This window comes from Ahaetulla prasina, chromosome 1, assembly GCF_028640845.1.
Source record: "Ahaetulla prasina isolate Xishuangbanna chromosome 1, ASM2864084v1, whole genome shotgun sequence".
NCBI classification, from domain to species: Eukaryota; Metazoa; Chordata; class Lepidosauria; order Squamata; family Colubridae; genus Ahaetulla; species Ahaetulla prasina.
In genome coordinates, this window is record NC_080539.1 from 87,079,348 (window position 1) to 87,104,135 (window position 24,788).

The window sequence follows — 24,788 nt, forward strand, 5'->3', positions numbered from 1 at the left end:
TTGCCCTGACCGACCGCCTGAGGAATGGAGCGCTCGCCCTCTAGCGACAGGTGCAGGGAAGCGCTAGTTGGAGCGTCAGCTTTAAACAGGTGCGCGATGTGTTGTGTGCGCCGAAACCAAGTTCAAATCCATATAGCTCCATGTTACGTAGTGTTCCACAGTAGGTTATTTCCCCGCTAGTGACTTATAGTGGCTTACAGCTTCGCCTATCTATATACGGTGATCTATAGCTATCGGTGATGCTGTCGAAAGTAAAACTCAAGTCCAAGTCAGTTCAGGTAAGAATGGATAGTTTTTTGGGGGGAGCAACAGTAATTTTCCATTGCTTTCTTCCCAGTCTTGGGATTTCCTAGGGGTCTCCCATTCAGGCAGAGCCCTATTGAATCCTATATTTTTCAACCCTATTGAAAAAGTGTCTTGAATGAGAAGTTTAAATTCTCAAAAAAATTAAAAAATTAAATAAAATAAAAACCAAGAAAGTCCAGTTGCCTATTCCAAACATCTTTGGAATAGAATAGCATGGAATGGAATGGAATGGAATGGAATGGAATGGAACGTTTTATTATTGGCCATGTGTGATGGGACACACAAGGAATTTGTCTTGGTGCAAAGTGCGTGCGCGAAGCGAACCGGTGGTAATACTGGTTAGAACCCACCACTGGATTAAACAAATACCTTGATGTGATCAAAATTCAGACTCTTGGCAATTGGCATGTATTTATGACAGTTGCAGTGTCCTGGGGCCACGTGATCATCTTTTGCAACCTTCTGACCAGCAAAGTCAATGGGGAAGCCACATTCACGTATCAACTATGTTACTAACTTGACAACTGCAGTGATTCACTTAACAACTGTGGCAGGTTGTTAAATGGGGCAAAGCTCACTGAACAACTGCCTTGCTTAGCAATGGAAATGTTGGGTTCAATTGTGATCATAGGTCAAGAACTACCTCTAGGTGTTTTTCTGGTTTTGTAACTTTTTATATACATTGAAATTAAACCACATTTTCTCATTTGGATATAAAAGGAATTCTTTAAAAGTCTTAAATACAATAGAAGTGACAAGTAGGGAGAAAGGTGGATTTTAGTTGCCTAATATATCTTGGATTATTAGACCAAAATTTATTTCTGAATTGGCCCATTTTGAAAACACTTGGTGGAAAATGCATAGTTGATCAAGACTATGAATCATGATTTAAATTCCATTCAATCCATTAAAGTTGGCAGAGTGAATCCAACCTGCTCTTATAGTACATACTGTATAATGTGAAAAATGATTCTTATACTCTTTCAAACATAGAAACAACCTTTGCATCATTTCTTTGTGCAGGAAGGGGTGAAATAGGAATGGAACTGAATCTTCATATTCTACTCCAAACAATGTAAAAAATTATAAATTTCTTTTAAGGAAAAAAAATTTTGTACACTGGTTAGAGAAATTGCCTTCCAAGCCCATTTGAAGATTTTCTCTGCCTTTTGTTCCTCAATATTTATTGAACTACTCATTTCATAATTTTAATAATACTGAATAATAATAATAACAAAAAAGAGATTTTAAAGAAGTGTCTGAAATAACATCCCAGTTGCATTGGTTTTGCTCTGCAGCTTCTATATAATAAGGTTATTTCAGTACAAAATGTTTTTTATCTAAAAATAATGCAGAACAGGCAATGCTCTGTTGATTTGTAGCGGGTAAATACAATATATCAGTGGTGTTATGAGCAATGGAATTTCTCAACCAAATTTGTTTCTTTGACAGATTATTTCAGTATAAATATGGAAAGAGATTTTCTGTGTGTATGGCTAAAGGGGGGGGGGGAATACCACACATCTAGAAATATGTGATTTATCCCCTATGTTTGGAATGTAGCCATCGCTCAGCTTTGGCTATCTGTTCAAGTCTAAATGTATTTCCCCGCTTACTGGATTTTCTCCTTAAGGAAAATTGCAGAGAACAGCATTTCTTGAGGGAAAGTGAATATCTTAGCAAAAGACTGCTTCTTTGTGCAATAAAGCACAAAGAAGGACCTTGCCAGAAAAACCTGATCATTTCTCTTCAAAGAGATGACAGTAAGATTGCAGAAAATCCGATATGAGCTCATGAATGTTTTTTTTTTTAATGCAGCAACAACTGTAACTCCTTCTCAAACATATGAATCTATTCATCATATTGTATGCCTTTGCTTAGAAAGTGTCTCCACCCAATGTTTGATTTCTAAAGTTAAAAACCATAATACAATCTGCCTTCCCATTTTCCCAAAGGTTTCTTCCCCAGGGAAGAAAATTCTAGTTTTCTAATCTCATCCTCGGAGTGGTTTAGAAATTCTTTTGGATTTTGTTTGGGTGGTGCTTTTGACATTAGTTGTAAAATGACAGAACATGCTGCTCTTTCTCGATCGCTTTCCCTGACTTCATCCTTTCTGATTTCCCACAGGTTTATGGGGAGAGCCCCCTCAAGCTGTTCTGTGTTGGGGCTGAAATGAAATATAGCAGACCAGGGAGATTATTCACCCTCTTAGTGAGATGACCGTATGGTAAGTATTCTCACACAATTACTGATGTCTGTGCATCTAAGAAAGTGAAAAATCTGTCACTTATGATTATTTCACCAAAATTTTCTACTCCTTTGCAGGAAAAAAAGATAGCTTTTTAAAATCATAAATGCAAGAGAAAAAAACCCTAATGAGATCCATTCTTTTTCTAAATTAAAAATTCAGATGAACATTTCCCAGTGCTAACAGTTAGACCCATGATGGCGAACCTGTGGCACGCATGCCACAGGTGGCATGCAGAGCCGTATCGATGGGCAGGCAAGCTCAGCTCAGGCGCACATGTGCGCGCCAGCCAGCTGATTTTCGGGCCTTCTGGTCCCACCGGAAGTAGGGAAGCAGGCTGTTTCTGGCCTCCGGAGGGCCACGGGGGCGGGGGGAGAGGCCCATTTTTCACCCTCTCCAGGCTTCTAGAAAGGCTCTGGAGCCTGCGGAGGGTGAAAAATGGGCCTACTGGGCTCACTGTACCATTGCATGCCAAAAGCAGGAAAGCGCAGGGGGGGTCGCGTGCTGGGGGGAGGGGTGCATAGAATTATGGGTGTGGTCACGTACATGTGCGAACACCCCCCCCCCCCGTGCGACCACTGTTTTTGGCACGTGATGGCAAAAAGGTTAGCCATCATTGAGTTAGATCCACAGCAATGATTTCACCTTTGCCCTCTTTAATACCAGTTGGTTTGGTTCTTTAGAAAGAAAAGGACAATATGCCAGAGCAACAGGAAGTAGAATAATCTGTAGGAATCCCAGTGGTACAAATCCCAATGACATTCATTCTATCTATATGGTTCTTTATGCATATCCATGCAAGTACATGCTTAGGTGTTACAGCCAAATTCCTGGCCTCCTTAATGCTCCTTAATGACTAAGATCTGTTTTAGGACTAAAGATGGTGCTGGAGACTTTGTGTTAGGGAATGCCAAAATTAAAAGCAGCTGCCTGATTTTATTCAGATATTCACAGCATTTGCCAAAAATTCCTAATGTGGGTGGCATGCTTTGAAACAAAGAATCTTTCTGTGGGAGGTCTGTTAAAGAACACAAAAATGCACAAACACACAACACCACTAGAAGAAAAGTGGTGATGGCTGGGGATTTTCTTTTTCTCTATTTCAGCTTCCTTAAATAATGTTTCTACCTGCCAATGCGTAGACTATTTTCATATCATCTGAAGCTGCTTCTTCACAATCGATTTCTGCCCTGTCAACTGAAGGATATCCTGAGTCCATACCAGTACATCGCACATATACATACACACACACACACACACACACACACACACACACACACATCAGGGGTAAAATCTAGCAGGTTCTGACAGGTTCCGGAGAACCGATACCAGGAATTTTGAGTAGTTTGGAGAACCGGCAAATATCACTTCTGGTTGGTCCCAGAGTGTGGTGGGAATGGGGATTTTGCAGTATCCGCCCCATGGAGTGGGGTGCGAATGGAGAATTTGTAGTATTCTTCCCCTGCCATGCCCACCAAGCCACGCCCACCAAGCCACGTCCACAGAACTGGTAGTAAAAAAATTAGATTTCACCATTGATATATATAATATGGCAAAACTGAGTTGTGTATAAATTGCATGTGGCCTGGCTACCCATAAACCTGGAAATCGTTTTCTACATTTTTTCTAAATTACAAAAGTTTTTATGTGAAAGCCAGCTAAAGTACGGTACTGATGTCCACTAGCAAACTATCTCCACTAAATCAGTGATTTCACGAGCCAATTTCTTTGAGATAACAAATCCCACTGGGGTTTTCACAGTGGGTGGAGTTAGATCTCAGATATCTCTGGAGCAGGGGTGTCAAAAGTGGTGGGACGTGGGCTGGTTGCATCACATGTAGGCCACAACCACCCCAGCTCTGCGAATGGGAAAAATGTCACAAAACGTCAAGTAACAGTAATGTGACGCCACAAGTTTGACACCCGTGCTCTGGAGGAACTGCAGAGGGAAACTGTGTCCATTATAAAGAGTCTTCTAATCAAAGACATATTTGGAATAATATTAAAAAGGTTGGTCTTCAGCAAAAGTCAGATCATGCATTGATTTAGCAATGGAAGGAGAAACACTGTTTATTCACATCATTTCCTTGCATTTCTGATGATGATGCTGGTTTTGCAATGCAACATCAGCAACAGGAGTAAAATGGGATTGTATGTGTATGTGTGTTTAATGCCAGATTTGATCTTGTTTCTTCTATCGTTTAATTCACAGTTGTCCCCTGAACATAAATTGAAAATAACAAATAGAAAAAATAAAGCTGGTTTTCATAGGTATAATGAGTTCTTTTATCTCTATCAGTCCTATGAAGGGATACCCTATAATAACCATTGCAGAAGTAAATTTTTAAATACACAAATTTCATTGCTGGACTCGCTTAAATTTTAAATTATCAAATTGATTTTATGGGTTTTAAATTTTTTGTAAATTTTAGAGGGTAATATTTTATCTATAAGTAGCCATATCAAATAGGTTTTTTAAGGGTTGTTTTTAGTTTTGTATTGTTGTTTTCTTTCTGTATTTTATTCTTGGCTGTACACCGCCCTGAGTCCTTCGGGAGAAGGGCGGTCTATAAATAAAAATATTCTATTCTATTCTATTCTATTAATTGTCAATGAGGATTACTGAGTAATGATTAGCAAATTAGCCTGTCTTAAGAATACATTTAGGGATGCAGTGGCTCAGGGGCTAGGATGTTGAGCTTGTCGATCGAAAGGTCAGCAGCTCAGTGGTTCGAATCCCTAGTGCTGCTCCCGTTATTTGTCCCAGTTTCTGCCACCCTAGCAGTTTCGAAAGCACGTAAAAATGCAAGTAGAAAAAATAGGGACCACCTTTGGTGGGAAGGTAACAGCATTCCGTGCGCCTTTGGCATTGAGTCATGCCGGCCACATGACCACGGAGACGTCTTCTGACAGCGCTGGCTCTTCGGCTTTGAAACGGAGATGAGCACTGCCCCCTAGTGTCGGCAACGACTAGCACGTATGTGCAAAGGGAACCTTTACCTTTAAGAATACATTTACTTAAATTGGACTTTTTTCACCTCATCTGAAACAATTGATACAAGCTTAACGAGATCGCCCAATTACAGTATCTCTTCCTCCTAATTGCTATTTCTTGATATCAGAAATTCAAATGTTGTCCTACTCAGCTTTCATTCTTCCTGAAGAAACACAAACATACCATAACACTATAAAAGGGTGACATCTGCTGGCTGTTTTGCTTATTACTTGAAGCAGAATGGTGCTGAGCAAAATGAAAGTTAAAGAAGCATTTACACAACTCAGAAAATAATATTATGCTTAAGTCCACAATGGAACTTTAACAAAAGTCTGAAAACCATATATTCCTTCTCAGTTTCTTTTGTCCCAACTAAACATTCCAGGTTTCTTCAGCCTACTTTCAAAGGACATGTCCTCAAGTCCCTTTATCATCTTTGTTGCTGTCATCTGAGACCCTTCTAGCCTATCAATTAATCTTCTGGAAGTGTGACATTCAGAACTATGTCCAATACCCCAGGTGTGGTCCCGTCATTGCAGAGCAGAGGGGAATAAGGACTTAGTGTATATTGGTCTGTTGATATGATTGTACTATAAGCCTGCATTCCTACACATTTCTATCTGAAAGTTAGCCCTATGGGATCTCAAAGAAATTGGCTGGCTAAATCACAAGTTAAGTGAATAAAGTTTGCTAGTGGACATTGGTATTTTAGCTGGCTTTCACATAAGAATAATCAAATAATAGATAATGTTATTTCTTTTTAAGTATCAAAATTTGATGCTGATACAGTTCTGCGGAGGAATTATTGAGTCTGTCATCTATACCTCTATAACTGTCTGGGTTGGTTCTGCAACTCAACAAAACAGACAGACTTCAGAGGATAATTAGAACTGCAGAAAAAACGATTGCTACCAACCTGCCTTCTATTGAGGACCTGTATCCTGCACGAGTCAAAAAGAGGGCTGTGAAAATATTTACAGACCCCTCACATCCTGGACATAAACTGTTTCAACTCCTCAAAATGACACTATAGAGCACTGCACACCAGAACAACTAAACACAAGAACAGTTTCTTCCCAAACGCCATCACTCTGTTAAACAAATAATTCCCTCAATACTGTCAAACTAGTTACTAAATCTGCACTACTATTAATCTTCTCATGGTTCCCATCACCCATCTCCTTCCACTTATGACTGTATGACTGTAACTTTGTTGCTTGTATCCTTACGATTTATATTGAAATTGATTGTTTCTTGATTGCTTATTTGTACCCAGTGACTATCATTAAGTGTTGTAAGTGTTGTACTTTGATGAAGGTATCTTTTCTTTTATGTACACTGAGAGCATATGCACCAAGACAAATTCCTTATGTGTCCAATCACACTTGGCCAATAAAAAATTCTGTTCTATTCTATTTTATTCTATTCTATTCTATTCTATTCTATTCTATTCTATTCTATTCTATTCTATTCTATTTAAGTAAACAGTTACTGGGCCATTCTACACAAGGTGTCTGTAGTTTGCCAGGGCATGTGTAGAGTTTTGTCAAAATGAGGGAAGGAGGGTTGTAATATGCATCACAAGTTGGTTTTTCTTTCATATGTGTGACTAATGATATCACAAATATAAAAGATGGGATTTTTGTCATGACAATGCAATACTCTTTTCACTTCTTGTCTCCTCTGCGGACAGCCCTAACTGTACAATTTCTTTGCGTTAGTGATCATTACAGAAAGGACATTCATTTGGTATAAGTTCTGAACCAAGAAGCTATCTCTGATGGATTTTGAATTTTGGAATGAATTACTGTATTAAAGCAAACTAAAATTTATAAGGAATTTTATTATGAATATAATAAAAGCCTCTTAGTCATTTTAGTCTTTTAACAATTGCTCAACAAATTTTGTACAGAATAGGAGAGTAAATTCTTTCATCAACACTGTCTTTCCCTTTGCTTCCTCTGTGGAAAGCCTTGACTGTACAGTTTCTTTGTGCTAGTGGTTGTACAGAAGAGGACATTTGGTATAAGTTGGAACAGAGTTCCCCAACCTTTCTGGGTTATCCATGCATGCGCATGTGCGAATGGTAGTGGGCTATGGCCCACAGGTTGGGGACGCCTGAGTTAGAACCAATAAGTTATCTCTGTTGGATTTTGAATTTTGGAGTGAATTACTGCACTAATTTTAGCAAACTAAAATTTATAAGTAATACTATTGTGGGGATAATAGAAACCTCATACTCATTTTAATCTTTTAACAATTATCAACTAATTTTGTGCAGACTAAGAGAGTAAACTCCATTTTATAGGTAAGCCTAGGTTTTTATTAATTCTGGAGGAGTTCTTCCGTTTCATGTCAATATCCAAAAGACGAGAAAAGAGTAAATGGTGTTCTGAAAGCGGCTTTTTTTTTTCAGATTGTTGGATTTCAGCTGCTATAATCTTTGACACGTCATATAACACAACCAATAGCTGTGTTAGGATTATCGAAAATGATATCTGGCACATCTGGAGACTGAGGAAGGCACTACCAATTCTTCTTGAACAATTAAAATATGTTTACCCTTATTCAGAGAATCAGAACATGAGAGATTTCTAGCAGTTCAGTTTTTGCAGTACAGCTCATATTTCAACATCATTCCAAGCTTAGTTTTAGCTATAGTCTCTTCAAATTTTCTGTCCATTTTTTCATTCTGGCTTTCTGAGAAGACAGACCTCCAATCACCTACTATGCCTAAAAAAGAAAAAAGAAACAATGAACAGTGGTTGGTGGAGGGTGGGAAGATAAGGGGAGAGAAAGTCTTTCAGTTAACCCAAAGAATAACTATTCTTCAAAACTCCTCTAAAAGCAAGAAGAGGGTTTTATCGCACAATAAAGACGCTTCCATGGGACATCTTCAAGCAGGGCCGGAATAGCTCAGGCTGTTAGAGCCTGTTATTAGAACACAGTAGCCTGCAATTACTGCAGGTTCGAGCCCAGCCCAAGTTTGACTCAGCCTTCCATCCTTTATAAGGTAGGTAAAATGAGGACCCAGATTGTTGGGGGGGCAATAAGTTGACTTTGTAAAAATATACAAATAGAATGAGACTATTGCCTTATACACTGTAAGCCGCCCTGAGTCTTCGGAGAAGGGCGGGATATAAATGTAAACAAAAAAAAAAAAGTGGTGTCCACATCGTTCATGAAATGTTAATTTTAACAAAGATATTTTATGCATGCTTAGGAAATGTTCCATTTCTCAGATTTGGAAGAGATCTCTCCCTCCTGCCTTATCTCTCGAAAAGGTTGGCCTAACTATTTGCTTTGGATGAGTAACTAAGACATTTCAATTTTTGTAGGTACTATCAGACTTTGTAAGATGGGATTTGTTCCCTTTTTCAGCATTTGACTCTACTTAGCAAGAAGACTATTAGATAGGACTTGATGAGGTTTAAATCTTTATTATACAAAAGAAAGAATCCTTTAAACAGACTAACTGATTCCTTATGGCAGTGCAGAGAAGTCATATTTAAAAACAGGTATTAAGCAATTGTGATTTGTCCTGCTGCCTGTCACCTTCTTGCCATCTGTTCCCATTACTGGACCTATCATTTTCTTGACTTTCTGTTTGTTTCCTACATATTGAAAAAAATATTTATTATTATTGTTATTATTATTGTTGTTATTATAATCATTATTATTAGCATTATTAGCACTGGTTGCCAGTCTTAGCTCATTCTGGGCAAGGGTGGGCTTCAAAAATTTTAGTAAGGGGTTCTCTGCCCGGTTGCTGGGTGGGCGTGGCCATGGTAGGTGTGGCCTAGTTGGCCTCCTGCACCGGGGGACAGTTACCTTCCCTGGGCTCCAGAGGCTTTCCTTGAGCTTCCAGGAGTGTAAAAACAGCCTCCCCAGGCTCCAGAGGACCTCTGAAGGACAGAAGCAGGCCCGCTTCCAGCCTTCCCCAACTTCTGGTAGGCCCGTTTTTCACCCTTCTTGAGCATGCCCTACATTTATCTGCATCCAAAATGGGCCATGTGGGGACTCCTGGGAGGGGCAGGGCAGGGTGGGCTGGCCCAGCCAGGAGTGGGATTTGGGGGTTCTCTGAACTGCACAGAATCTTAGCTAGAAGTTCTCCTGAACCCCTGCGAACCCCCAGCAGCCCACCCCTAATTCTGGGCCTTAGCTTTCCTGATTCTCTACTTGCAGATTCGGGCTATTTGCTGGTATTCTGATTTAGTTTTGTGCCCCCTTTACCCATTTTTTAAAAAATATTTGATCTTAATGTTCCTCAGTTTATTAGAGAGCACTTAGGATGGCAAGCCTAACAAAATGGTTATTAAAATCAACATTTACTTTAACCTTGTCATACCATAGATAATGGTGCCATCCAAATCTTAATTCATGACCTTCTAAATAAAGTAGCCTCTTATTTTAGAGATTTGCCCTCTCTTTTAGCCAGATCAAACAGCAAGCATCAAAATACCCTAGTTTTGCTTCCTGTATTTCCTGATTTGTACTTGAGTTCCCCTTCTTCACCACTTTGAATACTTTGAGTAATAGAATTTTATTGGCCAAGTGTGATTGGACACACAAGGAATTTGTCTTGGTGCATATGCTCTCAATGTACATAAAAGAAAAGATACGTTCATCAAGGTACAACATTTACAACACAATTGATGGTCAGTATATCAATATAAATCATAAGAATTGCCAGCAACAAGTTACAGTCATACAGTCATAAGTGGAAAGAGATTGGTGATGGGAACTATGAGAAGATTAATAGTAGTGCAGATGGGATATATGGGAGCTGAAACTCCACATACCATGAAGCCACTAGGTTAGAGAGGGTTGCTAAGTTTTGTTGGCAAAATTATTAAAAATATTACAAGTTACCTTTGCGGAAAAGCACCTGGCCCACTTTTCCATAGATTCCTGCATTATCTTTCATGCTTTCAAAACATGTTTCCTTTACAATGCTCTCAATCTTTTTTTCAGTCACAGATAAATCAAAGAATTTGGCTATTTTTTTCAGTGCTGAGGCTGGATTCTGAATAACCCAAAAATACATATAATGTAAGTTAATAAGGCTTCCCTGGAAACATTTCAAATATTTCTACTGCAAATCTTGATCCGGGTAACACAATATTTTTTTTGATATTTGAAGGTTGGACTTGTGTGAATTAAAAAAAATAAAAAAGTGAAACAAAGCATAGTCTTCATTCTTTCATTGAAGTATTAGGAAGAGTAGATCAGCTGATCCAGAGGTTGACTTTAAAAAGAAAATGTTTCTGATATATTTACCAGTTACATAGCAAAAAGCAACCAAGCAGAAACCTTGAGTTATATTTCCTATTTTTAGTTCCTAAATAAAAAAAAATAGCATTTTTTTACTAGAACCGGTAGTTAAAAATGCTTTAAAAAGTTTAAAAAAAAAAGTTCAGGCGATCGGGTGTCGCTCAGCTGATCGTCGGAACTTTTTTTTTTTTAACCGGTTCGGGTGAATAGGTAGTAAAAAATGCTTTTAAAAAGATTTTTAAAAAGTTCCCACGATCGCGCACGACAGCTGATCACACCCACACACACTGTTCTACTTACCTTCCCAAGCCTCCTTTTGGCATGCACTGCGTATGCGCATGTGCAGCTCGCATTTGGTGCATATTGTGCAGGTGCGTGCAGCATGTGTTTGGCATGCGGCGCACATGCATGGCCAGTGAATTGGTAATAAACCAGTTCAGATTTCACCACTGACCAAAATATAAACTGACAGAAAACAGCACTCCTTACTAGCACTGATGATATTTGGGTAATTTGAGTTTGGGTAATGTTTGGGTAATGAAATATCTGCAAGAAAACAAGCAACTTCAGACAGCATCAAGGATCCCTCACTTACCTCTTTTATCTCCTCATAGGTAATAAAAAATATATTGCTGTCATCAAGATGCTTGTTCCATTCAATAACATGATCAAAATAAGATCCATAGGCCACTGATAGGAATTAAGCAGAACATACTGATTACTTATCCATAACGGAGTGAATGATAATGAGAATATTTATTTTGCTGTTAAGCCCACAAAGCAAACAAACAAACAATGGTGTGAAGCTTTTAAGACGAAGTTTGGAGTAATGGAACAAAACGCTTCTCTGAATATTTCTTCCATGAGAAATTCAGAATACTGCTTTAACATCAGACATGTGGAAATTCTGCTTTAAATAATATTAGAGAAATGTAATTACTTGCCCATCACCTATTCATTCTTTCCGTTAAAGTTTTATATTGATTCCAATGTGATCTTTTACTATACCCTTTCTATTTAACATATTGTTCTGATTATTAACAAATGTTGAATACCATAAGTGATGTAAATTATTGGTTGTTGTTGTTGTTGTTATTGTTGTTGTTAACTTTATTCATTAAACATGAATATTTGGAATATTGCATCCAGTTTTGGTCACCACGATGTAAAAAAGATGTTGAGACTCTAGAAAGAGTGCAGAGAAGAGCAACAAAGATGATTAGGAGACTGGAGGCTAAAACATATGAAGAACGGTTGCAGGAACTGGGTATGTCTAGTTTAACAAAAAGAAGGACTAGGGGAGACATGATAGCTGTGTTCCAATATCTCAGGGGCTGCCACAAAGAAGAGGGAGTCAAACTATTCTCCAAAGCACCTGAGGGTAGAACAAGAAGCAATGGGTGGAAACTGATCAAAGAAAGAAGCAACTTAGAACTAAGGAGAAATTTCCTGACAGTTAGAACAATTAATAAGTGGAACGACTTGCCTTCAGAAGTTGTGAATGCTCCAACACTGGAAATTTTTAAGAAAATGTTGGATAACCATCTGACTGAGATGGTGTAGGGTTTCCTGCCTGGGCAGGGGGTTGGATTAGAAGGCCTCCAAGGTCCCTTCCAACTCTGTTGTTATGTTATGAAACTCAGTCAACTGAACATTCAAAAATGCATCACAAATAGCATTGACTGGTGCTAATGGTTGATACGGGTTGCTGTCAGCGTCCTAGGTATCAACCAAGTACCTTCTTAAGATGTATGATGTTCCAAGTTGTGCAGTTTTTTATAGTTCCGCTGGTGTATTATTATTGTTGTTGTTGTTGTTGTTTTGTTATTGTTATTTTTTTTATATTATTATTATTATTATTATTATTATTATTATTATTATTATTATTACTTTATTATTATTATTTTAATTGTTGGGTTGCTTGGCTAACAGGGGCATCTATAGGAGAAATCAAAAACTTATGACCGCTCAGTCAAAAACTTGCTTTTTCTTTTTTACATTTTTAAAAGATACAGGATTTCACTGCATAGTTGCAGCCATTCTCTTGACATTTTTTGACAGCTTCCTTGTCACTGAAGCCCCTGTTTATTAATAATGACTGTTCATTTGATTGCCTCAACTGTTCACCAAAAGTGACATGTTCACCAGAAGTGAATGGTTTTCCATTCATTCAGAGTGTATAATTCCAATTTTTTTTTATAGTGTATGTTGCTTTATCCGGAAGCAAGGGAAATAAGTTTCAGTATCGAAAGACAAACAGAACAAAAGAGCCCTTTGTCCAAAGAGATCTTGCTTCTCATCCACAGACAGATGGAGGGTACAGGCAGTGGTGGATTTCAAATTTTTTTACTACTGGTTCTGTGGGCGTGGCTTGGTGGGTGTGGCAGGGGAAGGATACTGTAAAATCCCCATTTCCTCCCAATCAGCTGGAACTTGGGAGGCAGAGAACAGATGGGGGCGGGGCCAGTCAGAATTTTTACTACCGGTTCTCCAGAACTAGTCAGAACCTGCTGAAACCCATCTCTGGGTACAGGAGACCAAAAGAATAAGACCAAGGGCTCTATCCAGTCCATTCCCACCCCTTATTTAAATCATAATTTATTTATTTTTTCCAATGAAGAAAGTGAGCCAAGCATACCTTTTCCAGTGATAAAAGCTTCAAAGTACTCATCCCAGGTTTCCTGGTCAGAAATCAATTTGATGCCTTTGGAAAAGTGGAAGTACGATACTGCTATGTCCTTTGGATTCCGTAACAAAACCAGTATCTTTAAGGCAAAATCATATATTGACATGTAAATATAAAATCTAGAAGACCAGAGTCAGAAACCTGAAAACATTCCATTTTTAAAAAATTGCAGTATGAAAGTTCAAATGTAGTTACCCAGAGTCACCTTGTAGAGGAGATATGTAGAAAATATTAAATAAACAAAGAAATAAGGAAATGAATTGAATGGGGATTAAAGGTAAAACCACCAGATTAGAAGAACAGTATTTTTAAAAGAATTTTTCCAAAACCATTTCCCCAAGATCCTAAATAAACTATTGTAAGCAGCAAAGCTCAGTATATTTGACCTGAAATTTTTAACAATGGCTCAGTTTGAATATTTAAGTGAAGATTTTATTTATTTATTCATTTTATTTCTTAAATTTATTTGCAGGTCATCTCATGTTGAAACAACTCTGGCTGGTGATATCACTGATGTGACGAACTTGCCTGATACTAACATAACACTAAATAATGACATTCAGTGGCAACAAGTGTCAAACTTTGGGGTCCAGTGATGCACCTTTCCTGCTTGCTTGAAAACCAGAAAAAGAAAGGTTTCAATTTTTATTCTGAATAAAATACAGTTTTGCTAACATCCAGGCCTGCTCAGGTCATGAAAACGTGATGTGATCCTGGGCATGTGGTCCTATTTTACTGTGTAAATTTATTTGACAACATCTCATTGATAGATGATACTGTGTTTCCCTGAAAATAAGACATCCCCTGATAATAAGCCCAATCGGGCTTTTGAGCGCATGCACTAAAATAAGCCCTCCCCGAAAATATTTTAACTGCATGCGCAGCCAGTCCCCACCATTTCTTCTGGTTAGGATTAGGGAGACAGAGCTGGAAATCAGATAAGATAGCAAGAGAAGCCCCATCTTGCTCCATGCTGCCCAAAATAATAAGACCTCCCCAAAAATAAGGCCAAGCGCTTATTTCGGGGTTCAAAAAAATATAAGACAGGGTCTTATTTTCGGCAAAACACGGTATATGTACTAATGATATATAACCTCAACATCAAGAAAATTAAGGTACTTACTTTTGCCTTTTGTTCAAAAAGAGACTTGGGCAACTTTTGAGGGATGAGGTGTGTTTTTATAATTTGTCTGGAAGGCAGTTTTTCCATCCTCTTTAATAATGTTAAAATCGTAATGCAAAGAAAATCATACACAAATATAAATTAGGGATATCACAGTTCCTCTCAACAAAATGAGTCCCACTGAACTTTGTCATCATAAACTGCTGTGTTGGACTGGAGGAAGGTGTCAAAGAGGGGTTTGGAGTGATTGTGCTAGAGGAAACAGCACAAGTCAAACCTCCTCAGAATCCTTGCTGTTCCTAAGGGAATGCATTCAATCTGCTGAGATTCTTTAAGTAATTTGCTTGGGTTTTTTTTATCCCTACAATTCTCTGTGAAAGAGGGTACGAGCTGAACTAAGAATTCATGATAAAATACAAAGCTACTGAAAATATTTTTAAAATAAGGACAAGCTGAAGTCTCTGACTGAATCTTCCATTCAAGCCCTAACTTTTTACTTGTTTGTCTTCATGCAGCCTGTATGAAGCAGTCTCTGAAGTGATGATATCAGCGGTGCGATTCTCCTGGTTCAGACTGGTTCGGGCATACCGGTAGCTCCGATGATCAGCTGAGAGTGAACCAGTTCGCTCCAACAATCAGCTGGGCCCATCCACCCCTGCGCTATAGCTTCCTTTGTTTGAAGCCCAGCTGATTAGCGCAGCAACACAGATTGCTGCCCCTCAGCTGTTTTATTCACTGGAGCTGCAATAGAAGGTGCTGTTTTCAAATGTACTGCACGCACACGGATCGCGGATCACCCGTTTGCGAACTGAACCGGTTGTTACATCAGCTGAATCCAGGGGTGAAATGCTCCCAGTTCGGACCGGATCGCGCAATCCGGTAGCGATGGGGGCAGGTAGTTCAGAGAACCGGTAGCAAAAATCCCTGCCCCCCCCCACTGCCCATGCTTCGCTGTTCCTCTTCTCTGTCCCTGAAGCATTCGGTGGTGATATAGCTGCAAACGGCCTTAAATGACTGCCACAGCACTTCAAAGGGCAGTGATCAGCGCTGTAGGCAGCTAGTAGACCAGTGCCTCTATTTTTAAAGAAGGTAGACCAGTGCCTGCCAAAAAAAAGGCACTTGGTAGACCGGTCCCTCTTAATAAAAGGCAATTGGTAGACCGGGGCCTCTATTTTTAAAGAAGGTAGATCGGTGCCTCCCAAGTTTTGTATATTTTATTATTTTTATTATTTATTATTATTGACCATGCCCATTCAGTCACTGACTACCAAGCCACCAAGCTACACCCACCAATTAAGCCACGCCCACAGAACCGGTAGGGAAAATTTTTAGATTTCATCGCTGGCTGAATCCCACCACTGGGTGATATGTATTTATCACTGATACATGGTAGCATATCATCGAAAATCAAAGATGAAATTTTTTTCCTTACTCTAATGGAAATTACACTGAATAAGGTCGATTAAACTTTGGGATAGAAGAAATTCATCTAAAAGAACAAACCAGCCAAGGTAAAAATGTTGTCTCTGCTGACTTGGGCCTTGATGTCAGACAGTGGCTCCTTTGTGGCCGCTGTCTGTGAAAGTATCATCACTTCCCATCAACACATACACACTGAGATAAGTGCAGCTCTTACTTCCAAAAAAGATGCCTGTTCCTACTTTAGCTTATTTCTCATAGATTAATGTTATGATATTTAAGGGCAGAGTTCAGATTAGCAAAATCTGCTTTTTTTAGTAGAGTGCCAATGATTTACAATGCATTTTTGCAGTGAGCTGATTAAACTGAAAACACAACGTCAAACACACATCCATGTTTCTCTCCGGCACCTGTCTAGGTTTGTTTGTTTTTTTCTCCTAATGAGTGAATTTCACTTTGTTAAAACAGAGATGCTCTTTCCTACATCAGCTTTTAAATCCTTTATGTGACTTTCCTGCCACTTGATAAGAAGCTACTGAATATTTCTCCAACTTCTAACCTCAAATTTTCCTGGCTCTCCAGATTCAAGAAAATAAATTAGTGATAATTCTTGCAGTGTTTGCTGCCTTCGCTTCTGCTCGTCTTCATCATATTTTCCAGAGGCAACTTCTAGCTGCATTAAGATCCGCTGAACCCAGCTTGAACCTGAAGAAATGCAGAAATGTTGTCTTGACCATAGGTCATTTCAACCATATCAGACTTGAAAACATAAACATGAGAAAATGCAGGAATAAACATTGTTCATGAAACTTCAAAAAGAGAGAGAGAGAGAGAGGCAGGTGCAATTCAGGTGTCTGTTGCATGCACAGTATCTTTAAGTGTGTAGACTTATTGAGTAAGAATTACTGGTAGTATTAAACAAGTAACTAAATATTAAGCATTGTTACTAAAAATGGCAACTATCAACTGTCTTCTTAAAATAAGAATATAGAAACATAGAAAGCTATCTGATACAGCAGTATTACAATCTACATTGCATGAAATATTCATGGTCTTAAAATCAAAGTCCTTGCAACCTTGAATAGATAAAACTATCCAGTTTGACTAGATATGTGCTATATGTAATTCTTTTGGAGTATATCCACAAAATACAGAATTTATTAACACGCCAATGTTTGGCCACCAAAGAACCTGATAAAGTCATTTTTCAATACTACACAAACAGTGACATGACTTTTACTAACTGTTTTTAAAATATATTTTCATACATTGCATGGATTGATTTGGAAAATTTGTGATTGACATTTTTAGAATTACAGTATTGTTCATGATTTTAAATGGACTGCAGAGGATGGTAGAGGACAGGAAGGCCTGGAGGAATGTTGTCCATGGGGTCGCGATGGGTCGGACACGACTTCGCAACTAACAACAACAACAATTGTTAATATAGTTGATTATTTTAAGCAGAAATGCCAAAATTATGACCTGTGTATTTCTTGAAATATACAGATGATCAAGAATGCCATCTTAGACATAGTAATCATTGACGAACTTCATTATGACAAATTATTAACTGCATCACAATCAAATGGGTAATGCTTTGGAATCTGCAACTTTTTTTATTTAATGGCTCAGTGGCTAGGACGTTGAGCTTGTCGATCAAAAGGTTGGCAGCTCAGCGGTTCGAATCCATCGTGCTGCTGTGTAATGGGGTGAGCTCCCATTACTTGTCCCAGCTTCTGCCAACCTAGCAGTTTTGAAAGCACGTAAAAATACAAGTAGAAAAAATAGGGACCACCTTTGATGGGAAGGTAACAGCGTTCCGTGCATCTTTGGCGTTGAGTCATGCCGGCCACATGACCCCGGAGACGTCTTTGGACAGCGCTGGCTCTTCGGCTTTGAAACGGAGATAAGCACCACCCCCTAGAGTTGGCAATGACTAGCACGTATGTGCGAGGGGAACCTTTACCTTACTGTTATAAACTCTAAAGAAATGATTAAACATGGCTACAAACATGCAAAAACCTACTTGCAAAACTATAATGTTTACCTGTTTTGGGGTATGATGCTAGTATGATATCATCTTCCCGAGCTCTAAAACTATGAATACTTTTCAGGGTTTCCCGGCAACAGATCATAGTGGGATATAACACCCCATCATACATAAATGTCCGTTCCGAAACAGCCATCTTTTCATTTTCTTCCAACTTTTCATCCAAAACCTTGCTTAGCTGTTGTTGAGCCATGATTGTGCTATTCTAAGACCACAGATGAATAGTCTGGAGATTCATTTGGCTTTGTAAGTGAAGTTAATCCTTTTATAGAGAAATCAACTGTCACATGACAAAGAACAAGCTCAAAGAACAGATCATGTTATTAATCAACTATGATGAAATAAATCTATGAACAAAGTTTATTCAACCCTTCCTCCTGCAAAACATTTTCCAATGAAATTGTAGCCAACTTGGATTGAGTAGATAACATGTTAGAGAGAAAGATATTCTTAAGGGGATAACTGACCTGAAGCAACTTTCTCTGAAAATGGATATTGAATTCCTGAGTTCATGAAACACTAGCTGGACAGCATGCTAAAAATCTGAGAGAAACACTTTGTCAAGGTTCCAGAAAAACCTCTTCTGCATAAAAAAAGCTGGCTGGGGCATTCTGGGAGTTGAAGTCCTCCAGGCTTAAAGTTACCAAAGTTGGAGAACCCCTGCTATATACCATTCCAGCCAAACGGCTCTTCTTTAAAAACAAAAAAACAAAAACACCTCCAGTAAGGGAACACCCACAACATCTGCAGGCCAGCGCTTCCCGCCTCCTGCCCCCTTTTTCACCCCCTTTCCCCCCCCCCCGCCACCCTTAACGGCCAGCCCTCTGTGCTCAGGGCTGCCGAACTAAACCCATCCAGCGTGGGCGAAGAAAGCGCGGAAGGAGGAGGAGGAGGAGGGGAAGGCCTGAGGCAGCCACGCGGCCGGAGAAATCGCAGACGCGCTGCCCCTCACGAAAAGAGAGCGCCTTCTAAGAGGGGGCCGCGCGCGCAGGCCCTTCCCCTCCCCCCGCCACCCGTCTTAGTTTGCCCTCGCGCCCTCACCTTTCTTCCGCATGGTGGGGGGGGGAAGAGAGGAGGAAAGTGCGCGAGGGGGGGGTCCTGCGCGGTGAGGTGGGTATGGTTTCCAGACCTGACACACTTTCTCAAAGCAAAAGAGGTGGCAGTAATTAGCCATTGCAAAGCTAGAATACAGGTAGTCCTCAATTCACAATCCCAAAATTTCTGTTGCTAAGTGAGACATTTGTTAAGTGAGTTTTGCCCCCTTTTACAACCTTTCTTGACAGATTTGTTACGAGAAAGCATTGCAGTTAAGTTAGTAACATGTTTGTTAAGTGAATCTGGCTTCCCTGTTGACTTTGCTTGTCAAAAAGTTGTAAAAGGCAACCCCTGCGACCATTATAAGTATGAATCAGTTGTCAAGCATCCAAATTTTGATCACGTGACTATGGGGATGCTACAATGGTCATAAGTATGAAAAACGGTTGTGAGTCACTTGTTTCAATGCCAGTCTAACTTTGAACAGTCATTAAAGAAACTGTTGTAAATCGAGGACTATCTTTTCTTAGACCAAGCCCCATTGCCATAACCCACCCATTTTTGTTATCATTGTGCATGCTACAAAGTTGAATCAAAGTTTCGCAAGTTAGTACTGGTTGTTTATAATGACTCTGAAAGTCTTGAAGAAATATTAAAATTGAATAAATTATATAAGATACCGGCAAGGTGTAAAAAGCTGGCCTTGTGTAAAAAGCCTAGGTAATCTATAGAATGGGTGACATTTTTTGGCAAAGTAAGAAATGTCTGTGTTATTTTAAAATGCTATATATGCTCCCTTGGCATTGTGTATAATACCTGGGCATTGTGCAGAATGACAAGAACTATTTAGGCAAAGTATGAAAAGAGAGTCATGAAAAGGGCTGGGGTTAAGCCTAACTCTAACCTTTTATTGAAAAGGCCTATATGAAAATGAAAGAAGAAATGCAAAATAAAGTACAGGAGTTTCTTACTGGGAAAAAAAAGATCAGGAATGACCTAATTGCTTCAACAGGGAAGGCTAGAATGGCATTTTATACTTCATACAGTTTGCTTTTTGGTATTGCATAAAATGCCTAGGGAATAGAATGGAATGGAATGCATAAACTGCATAAACTCACAATGTACATATAAACAGCACGTAATAGGACTTGGATCATAAACCATAGTTACAATAATTAATAAATATGTGGGTTTTTTGGCATTCTATAGATTTTTTAGGCATTTTATAAAATGCCAAATTTCACACATTGATGGTAACACACATATATAAAAATTGTAGTGTGTGTGTGTGTATGTGTGTGTGTGTGTGTGTGTGTTTCTACCTGTCCTACCTGATCTGGAAGAATAAGTATGCTCCAGTACTGTTGCCTAGATCAGTGGTCTCCAACCTTGGCAACTTTAAGCTTGGAGGACTTCAACTCCCAGAATTCCCCAGCCAGCAGAGCTGGATCTGGCCACTGGCCACGTCCACGCCCAGTTTAGCGAAGAGGGGAAAAAGTCCCAATACATCACGTGACGCTGCCGTGATGACTCTAGAGGGAGAAAGGTTTTTTTTTTTCTTTTGCTGTGGCACCATTCATAAAGCCCAAAAACTTCGATTTATGCCCAGTTGTGGGCCCCAGGTTATGGGTTAAAGCCCATCTTTTGGTTGTATGGAAGATTTGTTAGATTATGCCTGGCTACTTAGGGATGTTTATTTTTGTTTCTTAGATGACATATTTTGCCTGTTTTATTTGTTTTATTGTAAACTGCCTAGAAACAAATAAACATGAGACGGGTTGGTGTATAAATTGAATAAATAAAAAAATGACAAAACAATTGTACAAACCGGGGAGGGGAGGAGGAAATGATTCAGCTGTATGTTTTTCTTCAGCTAGAGCCTCTTCTTGGTGACATGACCAGCTTCACAGTTACAACAGTGCTGCAAGGAATAAAAGCTTAGAAAAAGGGGGGGGGGAATCTTGTTCAGTTCAAACAGAGTTCAAAAGTTTATTAGGCACATAAAGGTGTGGTGGGTCTCTTTCCAAGCAAGAAACACCAGATAGGTAGAAACCTGAAGAACTAGTTTAGGTATCAGGTTTGGACTACTTACTTTCTCTCAGCCTTAGATAGGAGACAATGGTGAACCACTTCTGGAAGCTATTGTTGCTTTGTACTGAAGCAATGGAAATAGGTTTCAGTGTTCAAAGACTGTGCTTCTCTTTGACAGACAGATGGAGAGTAGAGGAGACCAAAAGAAGAAGGTCAAAGCATCTTTGCAATCTGCTTTCCCCCCTTATTTCAAGCAAGTTTTTTTTTTCCCCAATAAGAAAGAGGTCTGTAAGGGGCCTGCATAAGAGAACCAACATGCCTACCGTTCCTGGCCTAATGTTCTCTTTGATTGTATCCAGTTTCATATAGTTATTACATACTTATGATTATGCTTATATATCGTATAGTTATTTCATGCTTATGCTTATATATACTGTTGTGACAAATAAATAAATAAAATAAAGCAAACACAGCTTTTCCAGTGATAACATTTTCAAAGAACTCATCCCATGTTTTCTGGTCAGAATTCATGTTTATGCCTTTTGCAAAATGGAAGAAAGATGCAGCTGCCTCCTTTGGATTCTGAAACAAAACTAGTATCATTAAAATAAAACCAAATATATATATATATATTATACATTGACATGTAAATGTAAAAACTAGGATTGCTCAGCCAGAAACCTAAAAACATTCCATTTTTAAAAACATTTCAGTATGTTGTGCCTCGCTCGCCCCCCTCTCCACAGCCGGGCCCTTCTCATCTCCTGCCAGACACTGCTAGTACAGAAGAATGTCCTGGCATGTCTCCAGCCCCCAGTCCTGGCACCATGCCCGGACAAACGGAGCAACTAAACCCCTCCCCCACAGCATGTGAGCCTGAGGAAGGTTTTGGTAACGATCTTCAAAGCGCTCCATGGCATAGGGCCGGGTTACCTACGGGACCGCCTGCTGCTACCGAATACCTCTCACCGACCCGTGCGCTCTCACAGAGAGGGACTCCTCAGGGTGCCGTCAGCCAGACAGTGCCGTCTGGCGACACCCAGGGGAAGGGCCTTCTCTGTGGGGGCACCCACCCTCTGGAACGAACTCCCCCCAGGACTTCGTCAACTTCCGGACCTCCGAACCTTCCGCCGCGAGCTTAAAACATATTTATTCATCTGCGCAGGACTGGACTAGGTTTTAAATTTATATGGGTTTTAACTGGGTTTTATTGTGTATATTGTTATTTTTAACTATTGGGCTATGTTGAATAAGTTTTTTAATCTGATGTTTTATTTTGTATCCTATATGTATTTTTATTTTGCCTGTGAACTGCCCTGAGTCCTTAGGGAGATAGGGCGGTATATAAATATGAATAAATAAATAAATAAATAAATAAATAAAATAAATAAATAAATATGAAGCCAGTCACGAGCTGGAATTACCAACAGCTGGGCTGGAATTACCAACAGCTGGAGGCTGGAGAGATCCATGCTTCCGGAGAATGGAGAGGCGACATCAGCAAAAGGAAGGGAGGGGCAGGCCTGGATAAGTGCTGAGTCATGGAGCCACACCCCATGGCCTATATAAAGGATCTGCTTTCTGGCATTCTCTGAGTCAGGCAAAGTCTAATCTGGATTGCTGAAGTCACACCTTGGATTCCTGCCTGCCCTGAGGACTCTGATAGGACTTTGGCAGAGCTGCAGAGGCACGTTTGATACAGACTTCCCCGACCCGGCCGTCAGAGGAGGAGTGGGACACGACACAGTATGAAATGTAGCCGCCCAGAGTCACCTTGTAGCAGGAGTGAAATGCTCCCGGTTTGGACCGGATTACCCGATTCGGTAGTGACGTCGGCAGGTGGTTCGGAGAACTGGTAGCAAAAATCCCTGCCCCCCCCCCCGCCCCAGCTGAGCCGCATGATCATCAGAGGTTTTTTTGTTTTTGTTTTTTACTGTTAAAACCATTTTTTTTCCCGGCCAAAAAAATGCTTTTAAAAGTTTTTTAAAACGCCTCTGATGATCGCACAGCTCAGCTGGGATCGTCAGAACCCTTTAAAAGCATTTTTTCTACAACTTCTTCGGCCAAAGAGGTTGTAGAAAAAATGCTTTTTAAAATTAAAAAAAAAGCTGGCCATGCCCACCCAGTCACATTACCCGCCCCAAGCCACGCCCACAGAACCAGTAGTAACAAATTTTACATTTCACCCCTGCCTTTTAGGGGAGCTGGCAGTATAGAAATTTAATAAATAAATAAAATTTTGAATATTTTGAATAGTCAAAATATCATTGTCTTGCTTTCTGCTGATGGTATTAGTTTTGCAATGCAGCACCCCCAGCAGGAGTAAATGGGAGTCTCGCGGGGTGTGTGTGTGTGTGTGTGTGTGTGTGTGTGTGTGTATTTACTGCCAGACATTAACTTGCTTGCTTACTCAGGGGTGAAATGTAAAATTTGTTACTACCAGTTCTGTGGGCATGGCTTGGTGGTGGAGGGTAATATGACTGGGTGGGCATGGCCAACTTTTTCTTTTTCTTTTAAAAGCATTTTTTTTTACAACCTCTTCAGCCGAAGAGGTTGTAAAAAATGCTTTTAAAAGGTTCTGGCGATCAGGCAACTCAGCTGGGATTGTCAGAAGTCTTTAAAAGCTTTTTTTTTCTCTGGCAATCCCAGCTGAGTTGCCTGATCATCACAGGCTTTTAAAAGCATTTTTTACAACCTCTTCAGCCGAAGAGGTTGTAGAAAAAATGCTTTTAAAGAGTTCTGATGATCCCAGCTGACAACCCGCTGCGGGACAATTCAATAATTCAATTTAATTAATTGAAATAATTTTAAAAATATTTTTGTCATTCACATTTCATTTTGTCTCTCCTTTGGCATCTTTTCTTTAATGATTCCATTCCACCATTTGTTCGATATTAGTGTAACTCTTATCCCATGGTGAGTTAGCCATGGCGAATTGGCTGCGACGAGTTGGCTATGGCGAGTTGGCCAGAGTGAGTTGGCTGAGGCAAGCTGTCCCATTCAGAGTATACACTATAAAAGGTTGACATCTGCTGGCTGGTTTGTTTATTACTTTATGCAGAATGGTGCTGAGCAAAATGAAAGTTAAAGAAGCAAGACACAGCTCAAAAGTAAAAAAAATACTTAAATCCATAATGGGAAATCTGAAAACCATATATTTTTTCTCTGTTTTTTCCCTTCAACTAAACGTTTGAGGTTTCTTCAGCCTGCCTTCATAAGGCATGTCCTCAAGTCCCTCTACCATCTTTGTTGCTGTCCTCTAAGGCTTTTCTAGCCTGTCAATTATGCTTCTAGAAGTGTCACCTCAGAACTATGTCCAGTGCTCCAGGTGTGATCTCATAAGAATAAGAACTTCATGTAGATATGATTTTATTGTAAGGCTCCAGTCCTATCCATTTTATCTGAAGGTTAGCCCTATTGATCTCAATGTTATTTCCTTTTAAGTAAACACGTACAGGGCCATTATACATAAGGTGTATGTAGTTTGCCACAACATGCATAGAGTTTTGTCAAAATGAGGGAAGCAGCACTGTAATATGTATCATAAATTGGACCTCCTTCTTATGTCTGGCTAATGATATCACAAATATGAAAATATGGAATTTCTGACCCAACAGG

At 39.5% G+C, this 24,788-nt stretch overlaps 2 protein-coding genes and 1 long non-coding RNA gene across 3 annotated transcripts in view; 2 read left to right on the forward strand and 1 right to left on the reverse strand.

The window, feature by feature from the left end:
- LOC131190292 (uncharacterized) overlaps window positions 1–24,788 on the forward strand; it is a 170,883-nt gene that overhangs the window by 61,044 nt on the left and 85,051 nt on the right. The gene's annotated exons all lie outside the window — the stretch shown is intronic.
- LOC131190322 (uncharacterized) lies at window positions 116–14,624 on the forward strand. Its single transcript, XR_009153289.1, has 3 exons — window positions 116–278; window positions 2,434–2,533; window positions 13,982–14,624. It is a non-coding gene; the product is annotated as an uncharacterized LOC131190322 (long non-coding RNA).
- Window positions 7,373–23,014, reverse strand: LOC131190288 (sulfotransferase 6B1-like). Its single transcript, XM_058167542.1, has 9 exons — window positions 21,232–23,014; window positions 20,968–21,076; window positions 18,102–18,647; window positions 16,611–16,756; window positions 14,633–14,722; window positions 13,462–13,588; window positions 11,419–11,513; window positions 10,422–10,575; window positions 7,373–8,282 (listed from the first exon to the last, which is right to left on the reverse strand). The coding sequence occupies exons 3-9, from the start codon at window positions 18,295–18,297 to the stop codon at window positions 8,152–8,154; spliced, it is 939 nt and encodes a 312-aa protein (XP_058023525.1). The 5' UTR covers window positions 18,298–18,647; window positions 20,968–21,076; window positions 21,232–23,014; the 3' UTR covers window positions 7,373–8,151.